This window comes from Ambystoma mexicanum, chromosome 1q (assembly GCF_040938575.1).
Source record: "Ambystoma mexicanum isolate Mex_15411 chromosome 1q, UKY_AmexF1_1, whole genome shotgun sequence".
Lineage (NCBI taxonomy): Eukaryota > Metazoa > Chordata > Amphibia > Caudata > Ambystomatidae > Ambystoma > Ambystoma mexicanum.
Window position 1 is genome coordinate 812,424,608 of NC_090922.1, and position 19,283 is coordinate 812,443,890.

Consider the following 19,283-nt stretch of genomic DNA (forward strand, 5'->3'; position numbering starts at 1 on the left):
GTGAGTGATGAGTAAGAGGAGGCAAAGAGAGGAACGTGCACTTTGCTGTGGCTCCTGGTGAGATGGTAAAAGCAGGCATAGGATCTGCTCGCTGCTGCCCCCTAGCGCCTGCGAGCGGCGTGGCTGTCACTGGTGCTCTGCTTACAGAAATACCATTTTAAAAATAAGCTGTTCAAATGGAGAAGCACATTATGGTGGGCAAAATAAATCGCATATTTCTTGGAGGGGTTTGGGCATCAAGGATGATTATGGGGGAGGGCCACATTGCTCTCTTACCCTGACAGGTATCCCCCCTCTGCCATGCAATGGAATCTACTGCAGGCCCTGTTATTCTGCTCCCTTCTACACAGGAAGGGTTGAAGAGCACTGCAGCTAAATGGATGGCCCGAGGAGGGGCAAGGGGGCGGAAATACCGCCGCGAGGCACATGCAATCGAGTGTGCATAAATGAACCTGCCAGCCAGCCATCTTGTCCCACCCTTGGTTGTCCAGTACAGCCTCATCTGCCCAGGTACAGTGGTTGGTTGCTGAGGATCAACCACCTTATATCAGGGCTGGGTGTGCTGTTTTTGATCCTATGCATTCTGTAATTGTGCCTGTGCAAATGAGGCTGGGGAAGTTGTACTCTGAATTTGATGACTGTGCCCGGCATATGAGGTCTCTCTTGACAGAAGGACACAGCCAGGGCCGGCCTTAGTGGCAGCAGCGGCCTAGGCGAAATTGCGCCCGCCCTTGCCCGCGCGCCCCTGGCCAACAGGGGGAGGGCAGGAAGCACCACATTTTTTCCAAACTCCTGGCTCCGGCGGCTCGCAGGGGGCTAATCATTGGAATAGGAAAGTGGAATGCCAACCACCTAGCTCCCGCGTGGGAGTGAGGAGATAATCATATGAATAGGGTGCTGATGCAAATATATACACATATGGGGGGCAGTGGTCGAAGTGGGCGGGAGCAGTCGGCAGCGGTGCTCCTCTACTTCTGTTCCAGAATGGTTTCCTTTCAAAATAAAAGTGTCAGAAGAAGTTGAGACTTGCACTTTCAGTGCACTGCACGCACTGAACGTTCCCCTTAACAGCTGGCAGATGTGTTTTGGGGTTTGCATGGTGCGTGGGAGAGGGCAAGGCGATGGGCTTTATGGGGAGCAGTGCAGGCCATTACGGAACACAGTTCCAATACTTCTTTTCGTGGACTTCGACCACTTTAAGCTAATAAAAACAGTGGAATGGTATCGGGGAGGGGGGCAGGGGCCTCCCCCCACTTATATATGCAGTAAATGAGATTTGAAAAAATGTGGGCGCATCCAATTCTTTTCTCGCACTAATCACATAGATACGTTCAGTGGCGGTCAGGGTCAGGGTCTGCTCCTCCATCTTAGAGCAAGTGTCACAGAAGAGAAGTGGGGAATGGGACGAGATGTGCGCAGTCTTAGGGCGCTCCTCTAAATCCTTTAAAAGCATACCAGCCAGAGGTCGAAGTGAGCTGGAACTAGCTTCCACTTTTTGGCTTTTACTCGTCAAACCGCTACATCTCTCCACAACCATTTCCACAGTTCTGAGACAAACGTTTTACTTGCTAGACTCTTTGGGTGTTTGTTTTATAGTGTTTAACTGAATTAAAATCTATATAAATAAGACAAGGATAACTCTAAGAAGACTTAAGGAAGCGGTACTGCACAGCCAGGGAATGCTGGAGTATCAGCATGTGAGCGGTGCACTCACATGCATCGCAGAAAAGCCCGGATCTGTGCATGGCTTGTGGCCTCTGCGGCTGCACCTGGCACACAGTACTCTGCCTCCTGTCCCTTGTGGGGTGCTCAGCGATGTGGCGGGGTAACATACGTTCCAGAAATCTGCCCACTAAATGATAAGGTGTATCATTGCCTGCCGCATTCCATTTTAAGGAAGCAGGTGGAGCAATTTAATAGTATTAAAAAATAGCAGCATTCACAACTGTCACCAGCAATCTGCTCTGTTAAAAAAAATCTTTCTCTACCGCTACATTGTGAATCTGGTCCCCGGGCGCTCCTGTGACTCTGGTCCCCAGGAGTCCCCACAGTTTGATAACATTACCATATCTCCAAGGACCTAGGCAACTGAGGGGACTTGGGTGATAACATCCCCCTCAGGATTTTAAACTGGGGGGATATAATATAATTTAGCCCCCCCCCCCTCCACCACTCCCCACAATCTGGAGCAAGTGAAAAGAAAGTCTGTTTATTTTTCCATTTGGGAAGCTTGATTGTCCTTTTGGAAACACATCTTTCTTTTTTCAAGTGCCCGAAATGTGAACAGACTGCAGTGTGCTTCCTTTGAGTCGCCCATTCAGGTCATTATCCTGGTAGAGTAAGCGGTGGATGGGTCACAGCTGGAAGCTGTCCCACTACCACCTTCCTGTCAGAGGCTGCAGGGCAATTCCGAGAAAATCCTTTCCATGGTGGTAAAAAGATGTGAATGTTAAGCCCTCAACGTCACTTAGTAATATTTTCTTTGTATGATTCAGAGTTACATGGTATTAATATACAAATACAAAAGCTGTAATTGTGTAATGTATTAATGTATAAAACCCCTCGCAGCACCCTCCCGTATCAACTTACCTGTGACAAAGGCACAGGCGTGGTCTTCTTTGGACTGGATCGCTTCGGATTGACCTGCCCACCATTTACCTTTAAATTGCTTTATTTAGGCTTAGCAAGGTGAGAATTGCTCTCCTATTAAACACGAACAGGGTATTTTTTGCATATGATGGGTTGGAGAGGAGAGCTGTGCTGTGCTTTTGTACTGGCAAGATACAAACACATCACACGTTAACAAAGGAGGTGCTTTGTTATATGTTCATGCTAAGGGCCTGGCGAGCAATCTGTTGGATAACTCACAGTTTGCTACAGAGAGAATTTGTCACACTTGTCAATGGATGATACATTGTTAAGAAAAGAGGTGACTTTTCCTAATCATTTGGGTTGGGAGGTAGAGGCTAAAGGGGCAATCTTTCCCCTGCAAATCTCAACACAGCTGCAGCCCATCTACAGAATGAAACCCTGGTAAAGCTGCTTCTTGGTCCCATTTCCTACTGGGCCTACCTGCTTGCCCCTGGAGTAGAGCTGCTGCCCGCTGACTCGCCCATAGCAGGAACGGCTTTAACGGCACCAGAGCTCTGGGGACGGGGGTATTGCTATGCCTGGAAATGATCCAGGGCCATGCTAATGTTCGGACTGTCGGGACCCTGCTACAAGCAAAAGACCCAAGGCTATAGCCCTCCCAGCACCCTGCCAGAGACGCCTCTGTCTGAGGATCCTCGAACAGCGGCCTTCTGTTGGCCGTTTTGTGATACAGAAACAAACTCCTTTAATTTATGACTTTATACGTGCACAGCGTGCAGATTGAAGACCGTCACCTCCTTCTGGCAGTCTCTGGCAGTGTTCTTACCACCCTGTTTCCTTTTTAATCAGGTTTCCCCGACATTAGCCCCCTGCGGTCAAAGCGCAATTAACAGCTTTTCAGGGGACATTTCATTTTGTGTTAAGGACCCTTGCTGGCTGCTATTCCCATGAAATGATGCAGCTATCAGCCATCTTGCTGCATTCTTTTGACTTTATATTTAAAGACCCCACTTGCACGTCTGACTGTTGTTCCCAGCTGTAAGGCAAGGCGGGCTGCCAAACATCACGCTGAGACACCCCACCAGCCCTGGAACACCTTCAGCCAGCTGCCAGACTGACACACATTCTACAGAACCCAGCATTGTTGCTCTGCTCACCAACACATGGAAAGACACTCAGTAAATATGTGTATGATTGTACAATTTTGCTGCACATGTATTACACTGACATAATGTAGGTGGGGAAGGTGGATTGATGCACCAGCTGCACCCTATCAGAGACAAGGCAGATTTTCATGCTACTGAACATAATCAAATGAGTGCCATTGAGTTGGTCTTAGAAACGTGTTGATGGCAAGAGAGCAGAGAAGCTGCACGATTGAATCAGGAAGTGCTAAAAGCAATATCATTCTTTTTATGTATATACTTTCATTTTTAATTTTGGCTGAAAGTCGGCAAAGCAGAACTTCTATAAAAAGTGTGAGAAAGTCATTTATTTTTCATTTATTAGGTACATTTAATGGAAATGTCTTCTGAGGTGTGTTCACCATTAAGGACCTCCTTTAATTATAAGGCATTAAGCATGCACACCATTTGCCCAAGTGGGCTTTGGCAATAAACATATCAATACTGCACAGGGAGCTCATAGCACTGCCCATTCACACAAACCAACCCCAGTTAGCACAGATCACTAGCTCAGTACACAAAAAAACACACTAGCACTGTATGTACACACCAACCCACTGTTATGCACACCCACACTTCCCCACACTTTATACAACTCACTACATGGCACATCTGTACCACCCAGCACTGATTAATAAACACCTCTCCACTGCAATGCATACCCACACTGCCCAGCACAGCGCATATACACCACTCAACTGCACTGCACTGCACACCCACACTGTTTTGCACTCGCACAAACCACTGCACCGAACTCACACCATCCCAACACTGTACACATGCACACAGCCCCGAATCTGCTCTACATTCACACTATGCCCACACTGCATGAAAATACACAGCTTCAACCCTGCTATTCAGACACGTCTGCTGTGCGCTTGCACCATCCCTGCACTGCATGCTGTATTACAGCTCCAAATCAGCTCTGCACACGCTGCCTCCAGCACTGCATACCCCCACAAAGCTTCTCACACTGCACACATGCGCACACACTGGCCCCATTATTATAGTGTACACACAAATCACCCTCCATACAACACATATGCTCCTTGCTCAATGGATTTACTTTGGATTCACAAATGGTCCCGGTGCATCCGGCCTCCCCATTCCAATTGAGTCCAATGGGACTCAAATGGGAATGGGGACTAATATTTGCCAGAGCCTTGGAATGGGAAATTGCCGGGTCCGCCGGGGCTGTTATGCCCCGGTAATTGCCCATTCCCAGACGCCAGTAAATTCAGGACTCTGGCGGCACCCGTGCCGGTATTTACCAGCATGGCTACCGCCAGGGTCGTAATGAGCCCCATGATGTTAATCTTACTTTCAAGAATGGTGAATTTTAAATGCAAGTTCATGCATCAGGACCTCTGCCGTGTGGTTATTGTATCGACATAATTAGCATGGTTAAACATTTACCTACATATAAGGGTTCAGGGTTGTCTGTGGTGTATGTTTGCATGCCTGTGTACTTTCTATATCAAAAGTATGGATTAGTAATATTCTATATGTAAATGTGGGTTGTTCAGCAGTGGCTGCAATTTGATGGATGTATAGGATTTCTCGACCTGGCTTATTCACCTTGTCAAACTGTGTGATCCTGATTCCTTAGCAAATCACTTCTTTCATTCCCTTCCCTGCCACATGTGTTGGTGTCTAGACACAGGTTGAACACCCATGTGAAACTGTCATTTAAAGGCATTGTGGCCTAGTGCCCCTTGTAGGGCTCCAAGCCTGCTTTCCTTCTTGTTGTGTAGCCACGCAGACCACCTGTGTGCGCGCAAGACAGACATGCATGAGGGCTGGACCTATAGCAGATGCAATGTCGCCTTGTTCTTCAGTAAGGGACCCGCTTTCAATACCATAAGAGAATTGAGAGATGAAAGGCGGGTGTGATATTAATAGTAATAATAGTGCATATTCTTCAGATGCACCTGCATGAAATCAGAGATGTCCTTGCTCTCTCCCATTGCAGTGTTATCTGCCCTGAAGGATGCCAGGCCGAGGACTGGAAGGTCTGGGGAGACGGTATCTACACAGAGGTAAAACCAGAGTGAAGTCAAGCCTTCATGCTGCTCTCTCACATTGCAGAAGTATAGGCACTCTATGTCACGCTGAAGTAGATACACCCAATAGTATGTCGCTGATACTCAAAGCAGAACTATGCAGACTTTCTCATGTTCCTTACTCTTAGCGCAGAGGTAGACACGCTGCCATGATGCTCAGTGCCAAAGCAGAGGCAGAGTGTGTTATGTTGCTTACTCTTATTGCAAAAGTACACACGCGTGATGTTTTGATGCTCAGAGCACAACTAGATACAACATATGTTATTCTGCTGATTCACAACGCAGAAGTAGACACACTGTATGCTATGTTGCTTACTCCCATTGTAGCAGAAGGCCTACCTTATGCTGTTTGCTTGCTCTCAGCGGAGCAGCGGGCATTCTTTATGCTGTTGGGATACTCAGATATAGGCCCACTTTAAGTCATATTGCTTACTCATTGCAGAAGTAGTCACACATTATGCCATGTTGCTTACTCTCAGTGCAGAAGTAGTCACACATTATGCCATGTTGCTTACTCTTAGTGTAGAAGTAGTCACACATTATGCCATGTTGCTTACTCTCAGTGCAGAAGTAGTCACACATTATGCCATGTTGCTTACTCTCAGTGCAGAAGTAGTCACACATTATGCCATGTTGCTTACTCTCAGTGTAGATGTAGTCACACTTTATGCAGTCTGCTTGCCCTTGCTGCAGTCGTAGGCACACCTTATGTCATGTCGCTTACTCTCAGTGTAGATGTAGGCACACTTTAAGTCATGTTGCTTACTCCTAGTGTAGAAGTAGTCACATATTATGCCATATTACTTCCAGTGCAGAAGTAGGCCCACTTTATGCAGTCTGCATGCTTTCGGTGCAGTCGTAGGCCCGCTTTATGCTATGTTGTTTACTCAGCTGTGGGCACACTTGAAATCATGTTCTTCACTCTCCATGGAGAAGTAGGCACACTTTAAATCAGGCACCTTACTATCAGTGAAGAACGTTATGCTATTCTGCATACTCTCAATGCAGAAGACCCACTTCATGAAGTTTGCTTGCTCTTGCTGCAGTAGTAGGCACACCTTATGCTATGTTCCTTGCTCAGATGTAGGTAGACTTGAAGTTGCTTACTCATTGCAGAAGTTGTCACCCATTATGCCATATTGCTTACTCTCGGTGTAGATGTAGGCCCACTATAAGTCACGTTGCTTACTCTCAGTGTAGAAGTAGTCATACATTATGCCATGTTGCTTACTCTCAATACAGAACTGCTCACAGTGAATGATATGATGCACAATGCAGAAGTATCCTTACTCTCAATGCAACTGTAGACACATTGGAGCTCATGTTTGAGTCCCCCGTAATTTGGTGGCAGGGATCCATTACGTGTGCACGTTTACGTACATGCTTGCCACCAGCCCTTAGACATTTCCCAGACGGAGTTCAAAATGGCAGGACAAAAAGGTGGCGTGCACACTTGTACGCCACCCTTTTGCACTCCACGGTGCAAAAGAAGTAAACTCTGCCTGCCATGTCCGCATGGCAGGTGGCATTTACAATTGATTCCTTGGATGCAAAAAGCCATCAGACTCCATAGGAATCCCCAGCATTTGGTCGAGCATGAAAATGCTGGAGTATTTGTATGGTGGTGAGGTAGGGAGCAGTGGAAAAGTAAGCTGTCTGCCATACAAATGAAAGAAAATTTGCCGTACCGTAAACAAAATGTGCAAAAGCCTTAGACAAGGTATGGCAAGCTCAAAATGAGCTCCCTTCTGTGTTATAACTCTCTATGCAGAAGTAAAACCACTTTATGTAATGTTTATCTACTTGCTGATTCTTAATTCCTAAGCATACCGACTGCAAATGAGAGATACAGAGGAGAAGATATCCACACACAAATCCCCCGTTTCACAATGCACGTCTCCTCTGTTCTCAGAACTCATCCATCTGCCGGGCAGCCATCTATGCCGGGAAGCTCGGTGGCACCGGGGGCCGAGTGACAGTGGAGAAAAGACCAGGAGAGAAAAGTTATGACACAGCCACACATAATGGAGTGACCACTCTGGGCTGTGGAGCCGGCTTTGCATCCTTTGTGCTCAGGTTACCCTCTGATGCCATCACCACCATCCCAGAGGTATATCTTACCAGGATTCGTTTCCTCGACGTTGAGATGCCAAACTTTCAAGTTTCCTCCTCTGTTACAGGTAACTTACTCAGGAACCATTGCAGTCCCTCCTTGAGGGCATGGCATGCACTTGATGTGTGTTTTGGCATCCATCTGAGCACCCCTGCCCAATGATTTGAGGTTGTTAAGTGTTTGCAGATGAGAAGCAGGTCATGCCTATTCACCTGAGTGTGTTATCTTCCCTTCTAGTGCTTGTGAACTGTGGCACCACAGCAAAAGAGCTATCCGACACCACTACTCTGTGAGTACCACTTGTGATGCTCTTATGTTGTAATGAAGTCTAACACCAGTACTCTGTGACTACCACTTATGATCTCATGTTTTGTTGAAATCTGACACTAGTATTTATGATCTTGTGTTGAAATCGTTCAGCATTCCTCCGTGAGTATCACTTATAAACTTGGGTTGTGTTTAAAGAATGAACTGCCTCCCGGCTACCCTTGCACTTGGGTCTGTATCTGTAACCCTACCGTCCCCCTACCTGCACTTTTGGGCACCTGCTGTCTGCACGTACGCTTGCACCTGCCATCTGCTGGTCGAACCTCTTGTTATTGTTTTGATCCCATGTACAGCCCTGCCCCCTCCCCTTTCCCCTGGCTCTTTTCCCCTCCCCCTCCTCTGCACTTGTGCTATCCCAATGTAACTTGGCTTAGTAAGATCGCTGTCTCTGTCCTCTCTCTGTTCCCCCTTGCTTGCCTCGTCACGCCTTGCAACACTTGTGATTAGGCGCATTATAAATGCCATATAATATCACTGTTGAGGGGCTCACGGATCCTCACAACTGGGTGCCTAGTAAAACAAGAATCAACGGTGCTGCAAAGCAGCTAGTCCTAGAAGGTTTTGGTAAATAACCTTGTTCGCACCACCTTACAGAAGAAATGATAGTTATCTTACAATTGGAAAAGAGAAATCCATTCCAAAGCCAGGCTCCAATAATCAGGGAAGGCCCAGCCTTCTGTATATGAGTGGCTGCTGTTGGATGAGCGAATGCAGGTTGGCAAGTGAGTGAAGTGTGCCAATTAAATTACCTACAAAGAAGGAGCACTTGACTTAACTATAGACAGATCAATGACCAATGTAGGATTTCGCCATGGAAAGCTTGAAGAATACAATTGATACTTTGGCTCAAATAATAGATTGGAGAGGTATGGGTGATACAATCTCACTTGTTCAATCAAGTAATTAGCATATGCTCTACTAAATAAATAAATATACAGGTATAAACGGGGTTAGGCTTTTGTAAAGGCTGGTCTATTTGGCGACACCTTGCAAGTTACTGCTTTTCCCTTGTGTAATTGGCTATTTTTACCATTACATGAACTCTCTTTACTGTCGCGTCTCAAAGAGTAAGGCGGTAAAAAGCCAACAAACCACACAAGGAATTATAAAAGCACATATACTCATAGAGACCTGCGCCAGGTAGATTTAAATCACCAATATTTATTGCAAAAACTCATCACAGTGATGATGACACGGGTTTCGGTATTCGCCTTTTTCAAATCAGGGAATGTAACATTGTATACATTTTCAAAAGAAAAATCTGTGTAGGTACAGTGTGTCAAGCCATAAGTAATATATATACAGGTTTATAGTCATTTGGTCGAAAACAAAAATGTCGAAAGTCATAATGTCGAAAAAAAAATGTCGAAAAAAAAAAAAGTCAAATTATTTTTTCAATACGTTTTTTTTCCGAAATGGGGAGTTCCCCTCCAACCCCCCCTTTTTTAAAAAATACTTTACCCATTTTTTATACTTACCAAACCCAAAAAATACATATAAATAAAAAAAATAATATATTCGACTTTTTTTTTCTACATTTCTACTTCTACATTTTTGTCATTCGACATTTATTTTCCGACATTATGACTGCACACCATATATACACATTCAACCGTGTTCATTAGAACACAATGCAAATACAATTTGTGACAGAAAGTTAGGGGTTGGTGTAGGGGAGCATTGGCGGAAGGTTGGAAAAGGAGAAGATAAGAAAAACAAGAAAAATAGATGTAAGTTGCAATTATTATACAATGCTTGTAAAGACCATATTCCGATCAACCACCCACTCCATTTTAAAAGTGCCTAAGTCTAGTAAACTACCAGGCTCATGATAAGTATTTGGTCACATGGGTAGTAAAACTCTTATTGGAATAATTTAGGTCAATGTGTTGCTGACTGGCTGACCCCAATTTCAAGTCACTCGTGATTCGGGGTACAGGTATAGTATACACAATAGGCGCTCTTCGTGGTATATTTAATGACATTATTCGTGTCCATTGCTGTGTGCAAGAAACAAGCTAATCTTACCATTTGTCTTCTTCTGATATTCGAAAAAGTGTCAATTTCATGGTTTATATCCCTGTGAAGAAATAATATATATACGCGTATTGTCAGGCGCATAGTAGCCTATTTACGCCTTAATATCCATTACAGATCATTTAAAGTATGTTTGTCCACTTGTAAGTGTAATATGCATATTTATCCACACCAGTAGTTTGTCTGCTTGTATGCCGCCAATTTAATAACAATCAAAGTGAACAATTTCACTGTTCCAAATGCTTTAGCACCAGCGCGTATATGGGAATGCGCGCTTTTCAAGTTTCAGTGCGCTCACCCTAAACAGTGTGTGCTTCACTAGACGATCGTACTTGATAATGTACATTTAGAATCTTACCCACTGAACAAGTGGGTTCCATAGTGACAACTATTGCTATAATGGGTTACAGATATTGTTGTTAGTATCAGTCTCTTACCATTGATCGGCATTCTTTTACTCGCATTGGCTTTTCATTAGGCCGCGAGAGAGCCTCGCCATTGAGTTAATGTTGTTTTTTTGGAAACTATGGTAACACTAGGGCATGCGTCCCTTTTCTGTTTCCTTACTGTGAATGAGCCGCCATCTTTTGGGAACCTGTTAATCCGTTTGGGAAATGTCAGTGCCATCTTTAGGGCATGTGTTGCATGCTTAGCTGTAAGGTAAATGTGATAGAGCCCAATAATTGGAATCCACACTATTCGTGCATTTAAATGCCTTTGATGTCAATAGTGTATGATGGCTACATAGATTCCCGGACTACAAAATAGGAGAGTTCAGCGTTCAATTGCTGTCTGTTTGATATATAAACACTTAGCTCTAGTAGGCATGATATGTAATGGTTACACAGTTAATTACAAACTTGTCAGTTCCTTATAACGAATAAACATACTCACTGGGTTATTTTCAAAAAGTACATTACTGATGGAGTTCTGGTTCTCAAGAGTAAATCAATTCTCAGTATAAAATCGTATTGTCTGTTCACCGAGTCAGATGCAAACTCCATGGTCCCAAAATTAATCCATTAAACAGAAAGCAGGAAGCAAAACACAAATAGCCAAATTCATACCTGCCTATTATAAAGGTACAAGACATGTTAGCGATAGGGTGTATTTTGGATCCTCTATGGCTAAGACATTTACATTTTTTATTATTATATTATTATTATGTGAATGGAACAGACCACATTTATACAGTCTAACACTGTGGGCCTGACTATTTCATCTTACTTGGCATCTATTCTGGTATCATATTTACAGAAAAGATACCATTTCATTATCTGAGTTAAGACCTGTGAGAGTAGTATTCAATTTACATATAAGCCTTGCTTCCGCTTGCCTAAGTGCTTTGTCACCACCTCTTCTACCAAGAACAATTCTTTGAAGTCCAATAAATCCTATTTCAGACTTATTTTTGATTTGATGCGCTGTTTGCCAATGGTGGCAAATGCTCTCTTATTCGTGTTCTGAGCTCTCTCTTTCTGCTTCCAATATATAGACTTTGACATTTACATATAATGCCATAAACTACATATTGTGACCCGCAGTTTATTCCTTCTTTGATTTCAATTCCTTTTCCATTAATGTCACAGAATGTGTTGGTCTTCTCGTATGCAAAATGGCACATGGTGCATGTACCACATTTCCTAAATCCAATGCACTCCGATTGTAACCACGTGCTGTCCATTGTATTAGGTGTATTGGGTAGCAGTGAGGGGCTTAGTTTGTTTCTAAGAGTATTTGCTCTTCTGTATATGATGTTTGGCTTATCATCCACATATTCACTAATGTTCTTGTCTAGTTCCAGTAAATGCCAGTGTATTTTTAGGATCTTGGCGATGACGTGGTGGTTGCTGCTATATCTGGTTATAAAACCGACCTTCTGTTGTTCATGGGAAGACTGCTTTCTGCTTGTTTCTAGTGTTTGGTCTTGTGTGAGTTTACTACTTCTTTAATGTGCTTCTTTCAGGTATTCGTTTGTGTATCCTCTTTGGTGAAATCTGGTATGCAACAGTCTGCATTCCTTTTTGAATTTGTCTTGTGTCTGACAATTACTTCCCGTTCTGATATAGTCGCCCATGGGAATGTTATATATTGTTGGTCTATTGTGACGTTGAACTGGCCTCAGTTTCTTTTCTGAAAGTCCACGTCTCAAGTTTATAACCGTCCACATGAATTGTTAAGTCCAAGAAGTTGAGTGTGCTATCATCACATACTGCTGTGAATTGTATTCCATACTTATTGAGGTTGATCCTGTTTGTAAATTCTTGAAATTGTTCTGCTGTTCCTTTCCAAATTAAGAAAACATTGTCAATATATTGTGTCCATAGTATCATCCCATTGCTGAATTCTTCATCTTTGTATACAACTTTATCTTCGAAGAGGCCCATAAATAGATTGGCCAGGGCCGGGGCATATTTGGTGCCCATGGCCACACCTTTCGTCTGCTGATAGAATGTATTATTGAAGATAAATATGTTGTAGTCAAGTGTTGTTTGTATCATCTCTTTTATCATTTGGATTTGTTGATAGAATGACACAGATTCTTCTCTGAAGGAGTAATCTATGATGGTTATTGCCCATTGGTGTTGTATTGATGTATATAGGACTTTGACATCTAAAGTGGCCAGGATGTACTCTTTCTGCCACTTCACCATCTTCAATGTTTTAATCACACTAGTGGTGTCATTCAGATAAGATTGTAATTTACTGGCTCTTGGTTTTAGGATGTTGTCTAAATATTCTGAGATGTTTTCTTTGGCCCACCCAATTCTACTCGGGATGGGACGTTCTTCCAGGATTCTGTCAAACTTCTTGTGTATTTTTGGGAGAAAATATATCCTAGGTATGGTCGGGTTCCTTGATGGTCAAATATCTTTTCTCCTCATCTGTGATAAGTCCTTTTCTATACCAGCCTAAGGTATATTCTTCCAGTTTAACAATGATGTTGGTTTTAGAATTGCTGGTTAGAACTTTGTCGCAGCCTGGTGTTTGTAGGTGATTGTTTGCCATTTCAAGGTAATCTGTCCTATTCATTATAACAATGTTGGCGCCCTTGTCAGCCTCTTTGATCACCACGTGTCTGAAGCTAGATTTTGTAGTGGTTTGGGTTCCACGTAAGTCAAATTATTCTTCCTGCCTTTGAATTGCTTGCTGGATTCTTTTCCGGATGTGGCATAAAAGTCTTATGTGATGGCCTTATAGAAAATGTCAATTGCACCCCTCAATGGAAAATTCTTAAAAATTGTCAGAGTAAATTATAGAAGCATCTCCCCTGCATGGAACATTTCAGAATTTTTCATAGATGGCATCATATTTTTGTTTTATTGATTTTAATTGTGTTTTGTACACTTTTTAACATGAAGATTTCACAGAGGAAAAACAATTATTTTCAGACCAAATCTGTTAAAATGGCCTGCTTTCAATTTTATTAGTTTGGCATGCAACTAGATCTCGTTAGGATCTAATGAGCACATTTCAGATTGTTTCATGGATGGCATCATATATTTTAAAACATGTGTTTTTAATTGCATTTTGAACCCTTTTTAATGGGAATTTTTCCCAAAGGGTAAACATTTTTTTTGTCTCGAATATCTCAAAATCGTATGCTTTGATTTTCAATGTTTTTGGCATGCATCTAGATGTGGTGTTCTAACAGAAACACTTAGAAACTTTGACATTTTCAACTTTTAACATTCTTTTATATTTCACCAGGCGCACAGGCACATTTTTATTTAAAGAAATGTCAATCTCGTATACGTCTCCGATACGTATAGTCAGTCAGTCTTGAATGTTAGCTTTAATATACAAGAGGTGTATTGGGCATGTGCATTTCATATGTGTGTATATCAAACAATGATACATGACTCATAAGCCAAACACTGATATGCCATATCCTCGCACACTCGACACTTACATGCCAGACAATCTAATGCCACACATCCATACAACACACGCTCTTATGCCACCCACAAGACATACCCTCTTGCACTACGCACTCTGACCCTTCGCACACTTACGAAAACGAGATAAGAGTTCCCAACAATGAGGGAACTCCTGTACCCTGCACACTGTCAAAGGCCGAGACAAATCAGCCAAATATTTAATACTATTCACTGAATGAACTTACATTGAGAGCTTTTTCATCTAAAAACATTTACTGAAAGACTTTGTCATTGAAAAAATCATACACTGAATTTTTCGATGAAAACGTATTTCAGTAAATATTTTCAGATGACAAAGCTCTCAAATGTTTGGGGGTTTCTTAAGGGCATAAAACATGGGTTTGGGGGGCCAATAACAAAATAAAATAAAAGTCTTAAGGCGCTATCCAGTGCTGAACTTGATTGATGACTGCATGCAAGTCATCAGGCGCTGTCCATTTCTGAAATTACTCACTGATGCTGACTTGTGTAGTGTCAGCAAGTAAGTTTTGAACTGGACAGCGCCTGGTTATGCAAGTCATCAGAGTGCATGTTGTACTAATTTTATTTTACATAAAGTGCATTTACCGATTTTACATTTAAAAAAATGAAGTGTTTATATACTAAAGCTCTTTACAGTGAAAGTGTTTCGGTGTATAAACTCGTTTCACTTTATGTATGTAAATTCGGTGAAACAGTTTTTGGTAAAAGAAAATTGGTAAAACATGCCCGCGGTGTATATTTTTTCGAAGTAAAGGCATGTAACCATATTCAATGAACTGCTTAAGTCCTTATTGCATAATGTAGTATATATCACAATGAAATTCTAAAGAAATGCCACGTTATACTATGCATGTTATAAGAAAGGTCTCTACTAATTTTTTTATTTTTTATTATTTGTTTTAGTTGCAGCGCAACTTTTCAAATATTTAATACAAACATAAATCAAATCAAACTTCCATATATTATATAAAAAATAATACATAGAAAATAGACACTCTTGTTAGGATACAGAAACGTCGAATCAATAAAAATATATAAAACTCGACCAAACATAATCAATACTTATTTTACCACAATAACATAAAATCACATAACACCATAAAAAAAAAAACATAAGGACCACGAGACATGCAGAACAGAAGCTCTATAGTGATTAGACTTATGCATAAGTACAGTCACCATTAATCTCTATCATTGCTCCCTGCACTTATTGCCTTTTACATTTCCTTCACTCGTGGTAATATCATTTGTAAAAATTGAACTATCGCTATCTGTACCCTCACCCGTGTATTTGAAAACCTTTGCCATATTTGATAGCTCTCCATCACTGTGTGAATTGAAAATACATTATCAAAACATCTTGCTTGTACTTTATTTAAAGCACTACATTCCACCAACAGATGTTGTAATGTTTCACTTTGTTGCAGTGATAGGCAATATCTACAATAGTTTTGATCAATTGGCAACAGTTTCCTTTTACAAAGAACCTTGCAAGTGCTCCATGGGTTGAGTCTGGACCTTAAGTAGTCTGACTGAACCTTAGGCGACGGACATTTCACTAAATAGGATGCCATCATTCCATAACGCTTCATTCCAAAAGTTCAGATGTTAAAGTCTTTATATTGGATGCACCTTGTTTTATTCCTGGCCCAATCAGCTTGAAAGATTTTAACTTTAGCTCGAGCAGGATTTGATAACAACAATTCTACGGATACATCTGCTTCGACCAAGTTATCCATCACATAATTCCGCCATGTCCTAGGGAATACATTTCCAGATTTAAGCAGGCTATAACCTATTACCTCTAGGATGCTTCCATTCTTTAGTCCCAAAAAACATTTGTGGGAAAATGCGCACTGTCTCCACAGTGCCTGGCAGTAGAGGGATAACAATCCAAATTCGTAGCGTATGATCGCTATTGGGACACTATTTGGGAGGGCTTGAATCTGCTTCCAATATGTCGATTCTAGTGCATCCCAATACTGTTGCTTCTCTGGCAGACTTCCTTCCGCACCATATAGGGTAATTGGCAACACCTTCATTTTGTAAAATAGCACAATATGCTTCAAAGAGAATTTCCCAAATTTATTAATTAAGATTCGTGACTGGGAGATTAAGTGTTGAAGTTTGTTCCGGGCAGTTGCCTCATCATCTCTCCTAGTCTGTCTATTCTTAACAACCACCCCAAGATATTTATATAGGGTAGCGCTTAATAATTTGGTGTCCTGGAGCTTCCATGAGAATAAATGAAGATGTCTCATAGCCCCCGAACTGACGGTACAGCTTAATATTTGGGATTTCGTTATGTTAATCTCCAAATTATTTGCATGCACATAATCTCCCAACCGTAACAACATACGTTGAAGACCTTGCGACGTTTGTGATAATAGAACAAGGTCATCCGCATATGACAAATATGGGATTTTCTGGGCTCCTATCCTATGGGCATCACCATTGCAATTCATAAATTCACGACCCAGATATATAATAAAGAAGTTGAATAGAAACATTGCCAGTGCACATCCCTGTTTTAAACCTCGTTGTGTCAGAATTTCAGGAGATAATTTACCATCTAAGGTGATACACACTGTCATTGATGTTTTTGAGTGAAACAGAATTATTAGTGACATGAGAGAATGGGGACACTCATACTATTTTAACTTTTGGTACAGCAAAGATCCATCAACTGAGTCGAAAGCGGCTCTAAAGTCGATAAACCCCATATACAAGGGCTGCCTTCGTTCCGCTTGCTGGGCTTGGATCATGTTCAGAGTGATTATGTTAGGCGTAGTTGCAAGGCCCTTTACAAAGCCTGTTTGCAACGCGTCAATTAGTTTTTTGCTCTTCACCCATAGCTGTAACTTCTCTAAAATTAGCCGACAGAACAATTTACCAGATACATCGAGAAGTGAGATGGGCCTATAACTATTCGGGTCCTGTATATCACCCGTTTTGTATATTAGGATTGTAATCGCCTGGGTCCATGATCTGGGAAGAGTCTGGGTCGCATTTACGAGCGAAAATATTTTATACAAAATCGAAGCCCATAATTCAGGGTGTTTTTTAAGAGTATGGTTAGCGAGCCCCTTAGGACCCCTAGCCTTTGACCTGCTAGCCGTATTAATGAGAAATAGGATGTCCGACAACTCAAACTTCAGATGAAAAGCCAACGAAAACATTCCTTGCTCCGGTGTCTCAGTGGACTTGGCTGGGCATACAGATGAGTGAAATGAGCCACCCATACGTGTGTTTGAACTGCACTTGCCTGCAAGGCGACATGTGGTGCTACAACAGAATAATTAATCTCAGACCACATTTTCGCAATGTTTTTACTAGGTCTCTACTAATAGAAAAATAAAAAATGTAATTAAAATAAAATAGTTTAACTAGAGAATAAGACACCAACTGCATGGCTGCTGTCTGATGTTACAAGAGCTGAACATGAGTAGCTAAACATACGTGATTAGAAATGGATAGGTCATGTCAATTGATACTTAACGTGGATATCGGGATTATAGAGAGGGTCCTGAATCCTAATTCATGAGGTGATTTGATGAATGACTAAAGCCCCAACAGTATGATCCAAATGGTCTGTGGATTGTTTAATCTAGTTCGTCTCTGATGCTTAACAGGCTGATAAGGAGGAGAATATCTACAAGTTTGTGTCTAATGATCTGTCTCTTTAGAGTGCACAGTCTTCCTCACTTCCTGGTAGTGTGTAGCTTAACATACATGAATATTTTGTGTTGAATTTACAATGATGGAACCTTTTGAAACGCATTGAGCCATATTAATTAAAAAAAACCTTTTTGTGCTAAATTACCACTGTATTACAGTTGAGATTCAAAAACATTTTTATTTGATATTGTTAAGGAGCTGGGACTTGCCAACAAGCTTTCTCTGTTGCTGTCTGACGGCTTTGGGACACTTTGCCTTCTCGAATTCTGTCCCTCCCTTCCTTACTGGCCTGTTGGAATGTCTTAAAAATATATTTGTTCTAGTATTTACTCTGTGATTTTTCTTGTCTTTTACTCAAGAGTTTTTGAGCGGGAATTACACTTGTAATCCTTATTTTACAATTCCATGAACTGACACATTTCCTTGAAGGGACTTTTGTTTGATGTGTGGATTTATCAGATGTACACCCCGCTTTTCCCTTTGTCCAAAAGGATTTACGAACATTGTCCTTGTTTTTGACTTTTATGAAATATTTCAAAACTATTTTGTTGATAAGGTGTGTCACAGATGATAAAGTCACATCTTACTTGCCCCTAGGCACAAAATATTTTTTGGAGTGTTAGTATCTGTCCAAGTGAAGTTGTAATGAATGTATTTGTTCTTTATAATGGTTCTAGACCACGGATGTTATTTTAAATAACAAAAAACCTTTAACAAAAATAATGAATTTATATTTTGGAATAAGAAAACCCTCTGTTTTGACCAAATGCTGAAAGCGAGTGAAGAATAAAGTAGTGCTACTACAAATATGTGTGATTCATAGGAAGGGGAAACCAGTTTCCATTTATATATATTAGCACTTGCTGAATCTTCCTCTTTCGAAACTGGTACCCCGATAGCAAGAAATTGGGGAAGCACCCACTTTTGACACATGACCTAGAAGGCAGCCAGAGAAACAGATCCTTAGACAGCTGTTGAGGGCGTAGCAATCCAGCCTAGAGCCCCATGTACAGAACAAATCGTTTCAGGTGAGTTTGGGCCATTTGATAATCCAGGCACAGAAGAGAACAGTGGAGGCAAATTTAGCACATGCCCTACCAACTAACGAATGCTCACATTTTGGAACAACTTAAGGGTAAAGTTTAGCAGGCATGACACCTCTGACGCAGCCTGCCTGTGGTCCATTATGCCGCAGATCAATAGCAGGGATGACCCTGTCCACAGCCGTCGCAACAGGGTATTACATTGCACTCCCATTTAGGGGGTGCTACAAGCTTGACTAGAGTCCTTAATAGAGAACAGAACATGACAATCAAGCTTGGCGGGTATGGCCATCTAGAGGTTCCCTAGACACAGAGTACTGCAG

The 19,283-nt window shown here is 41.8% G+C and overlaps 1 protein-coding gene across 1 annotated transcript in view; it reads left to right on the plus strand.

Moving 5' to 3' along the window:
- Positions 1-19,283, plus strand: part of LOC138536967 (uncharacterized) — a 49,346-nt gene that overhangs the window by 21,052 nt on the left and 9,011 nt on the right. The window contains exons 5-7 of the mRNA XM_069641416.1: positions 5,749-5,815; positions 7,752-8,019; positions 8,190-8,241. Coding sequence (XP_069497517.1) covers positions 5,749-5,815; positions 7,752-8,019; positions 8,190-8,241 — 387 coding nt within the window. The remainder of the gene's footprint in view (positions 1-5,748; positions 5,816-7,751; positions 8,020-8,189; positions 8,242-19,283) is intronic.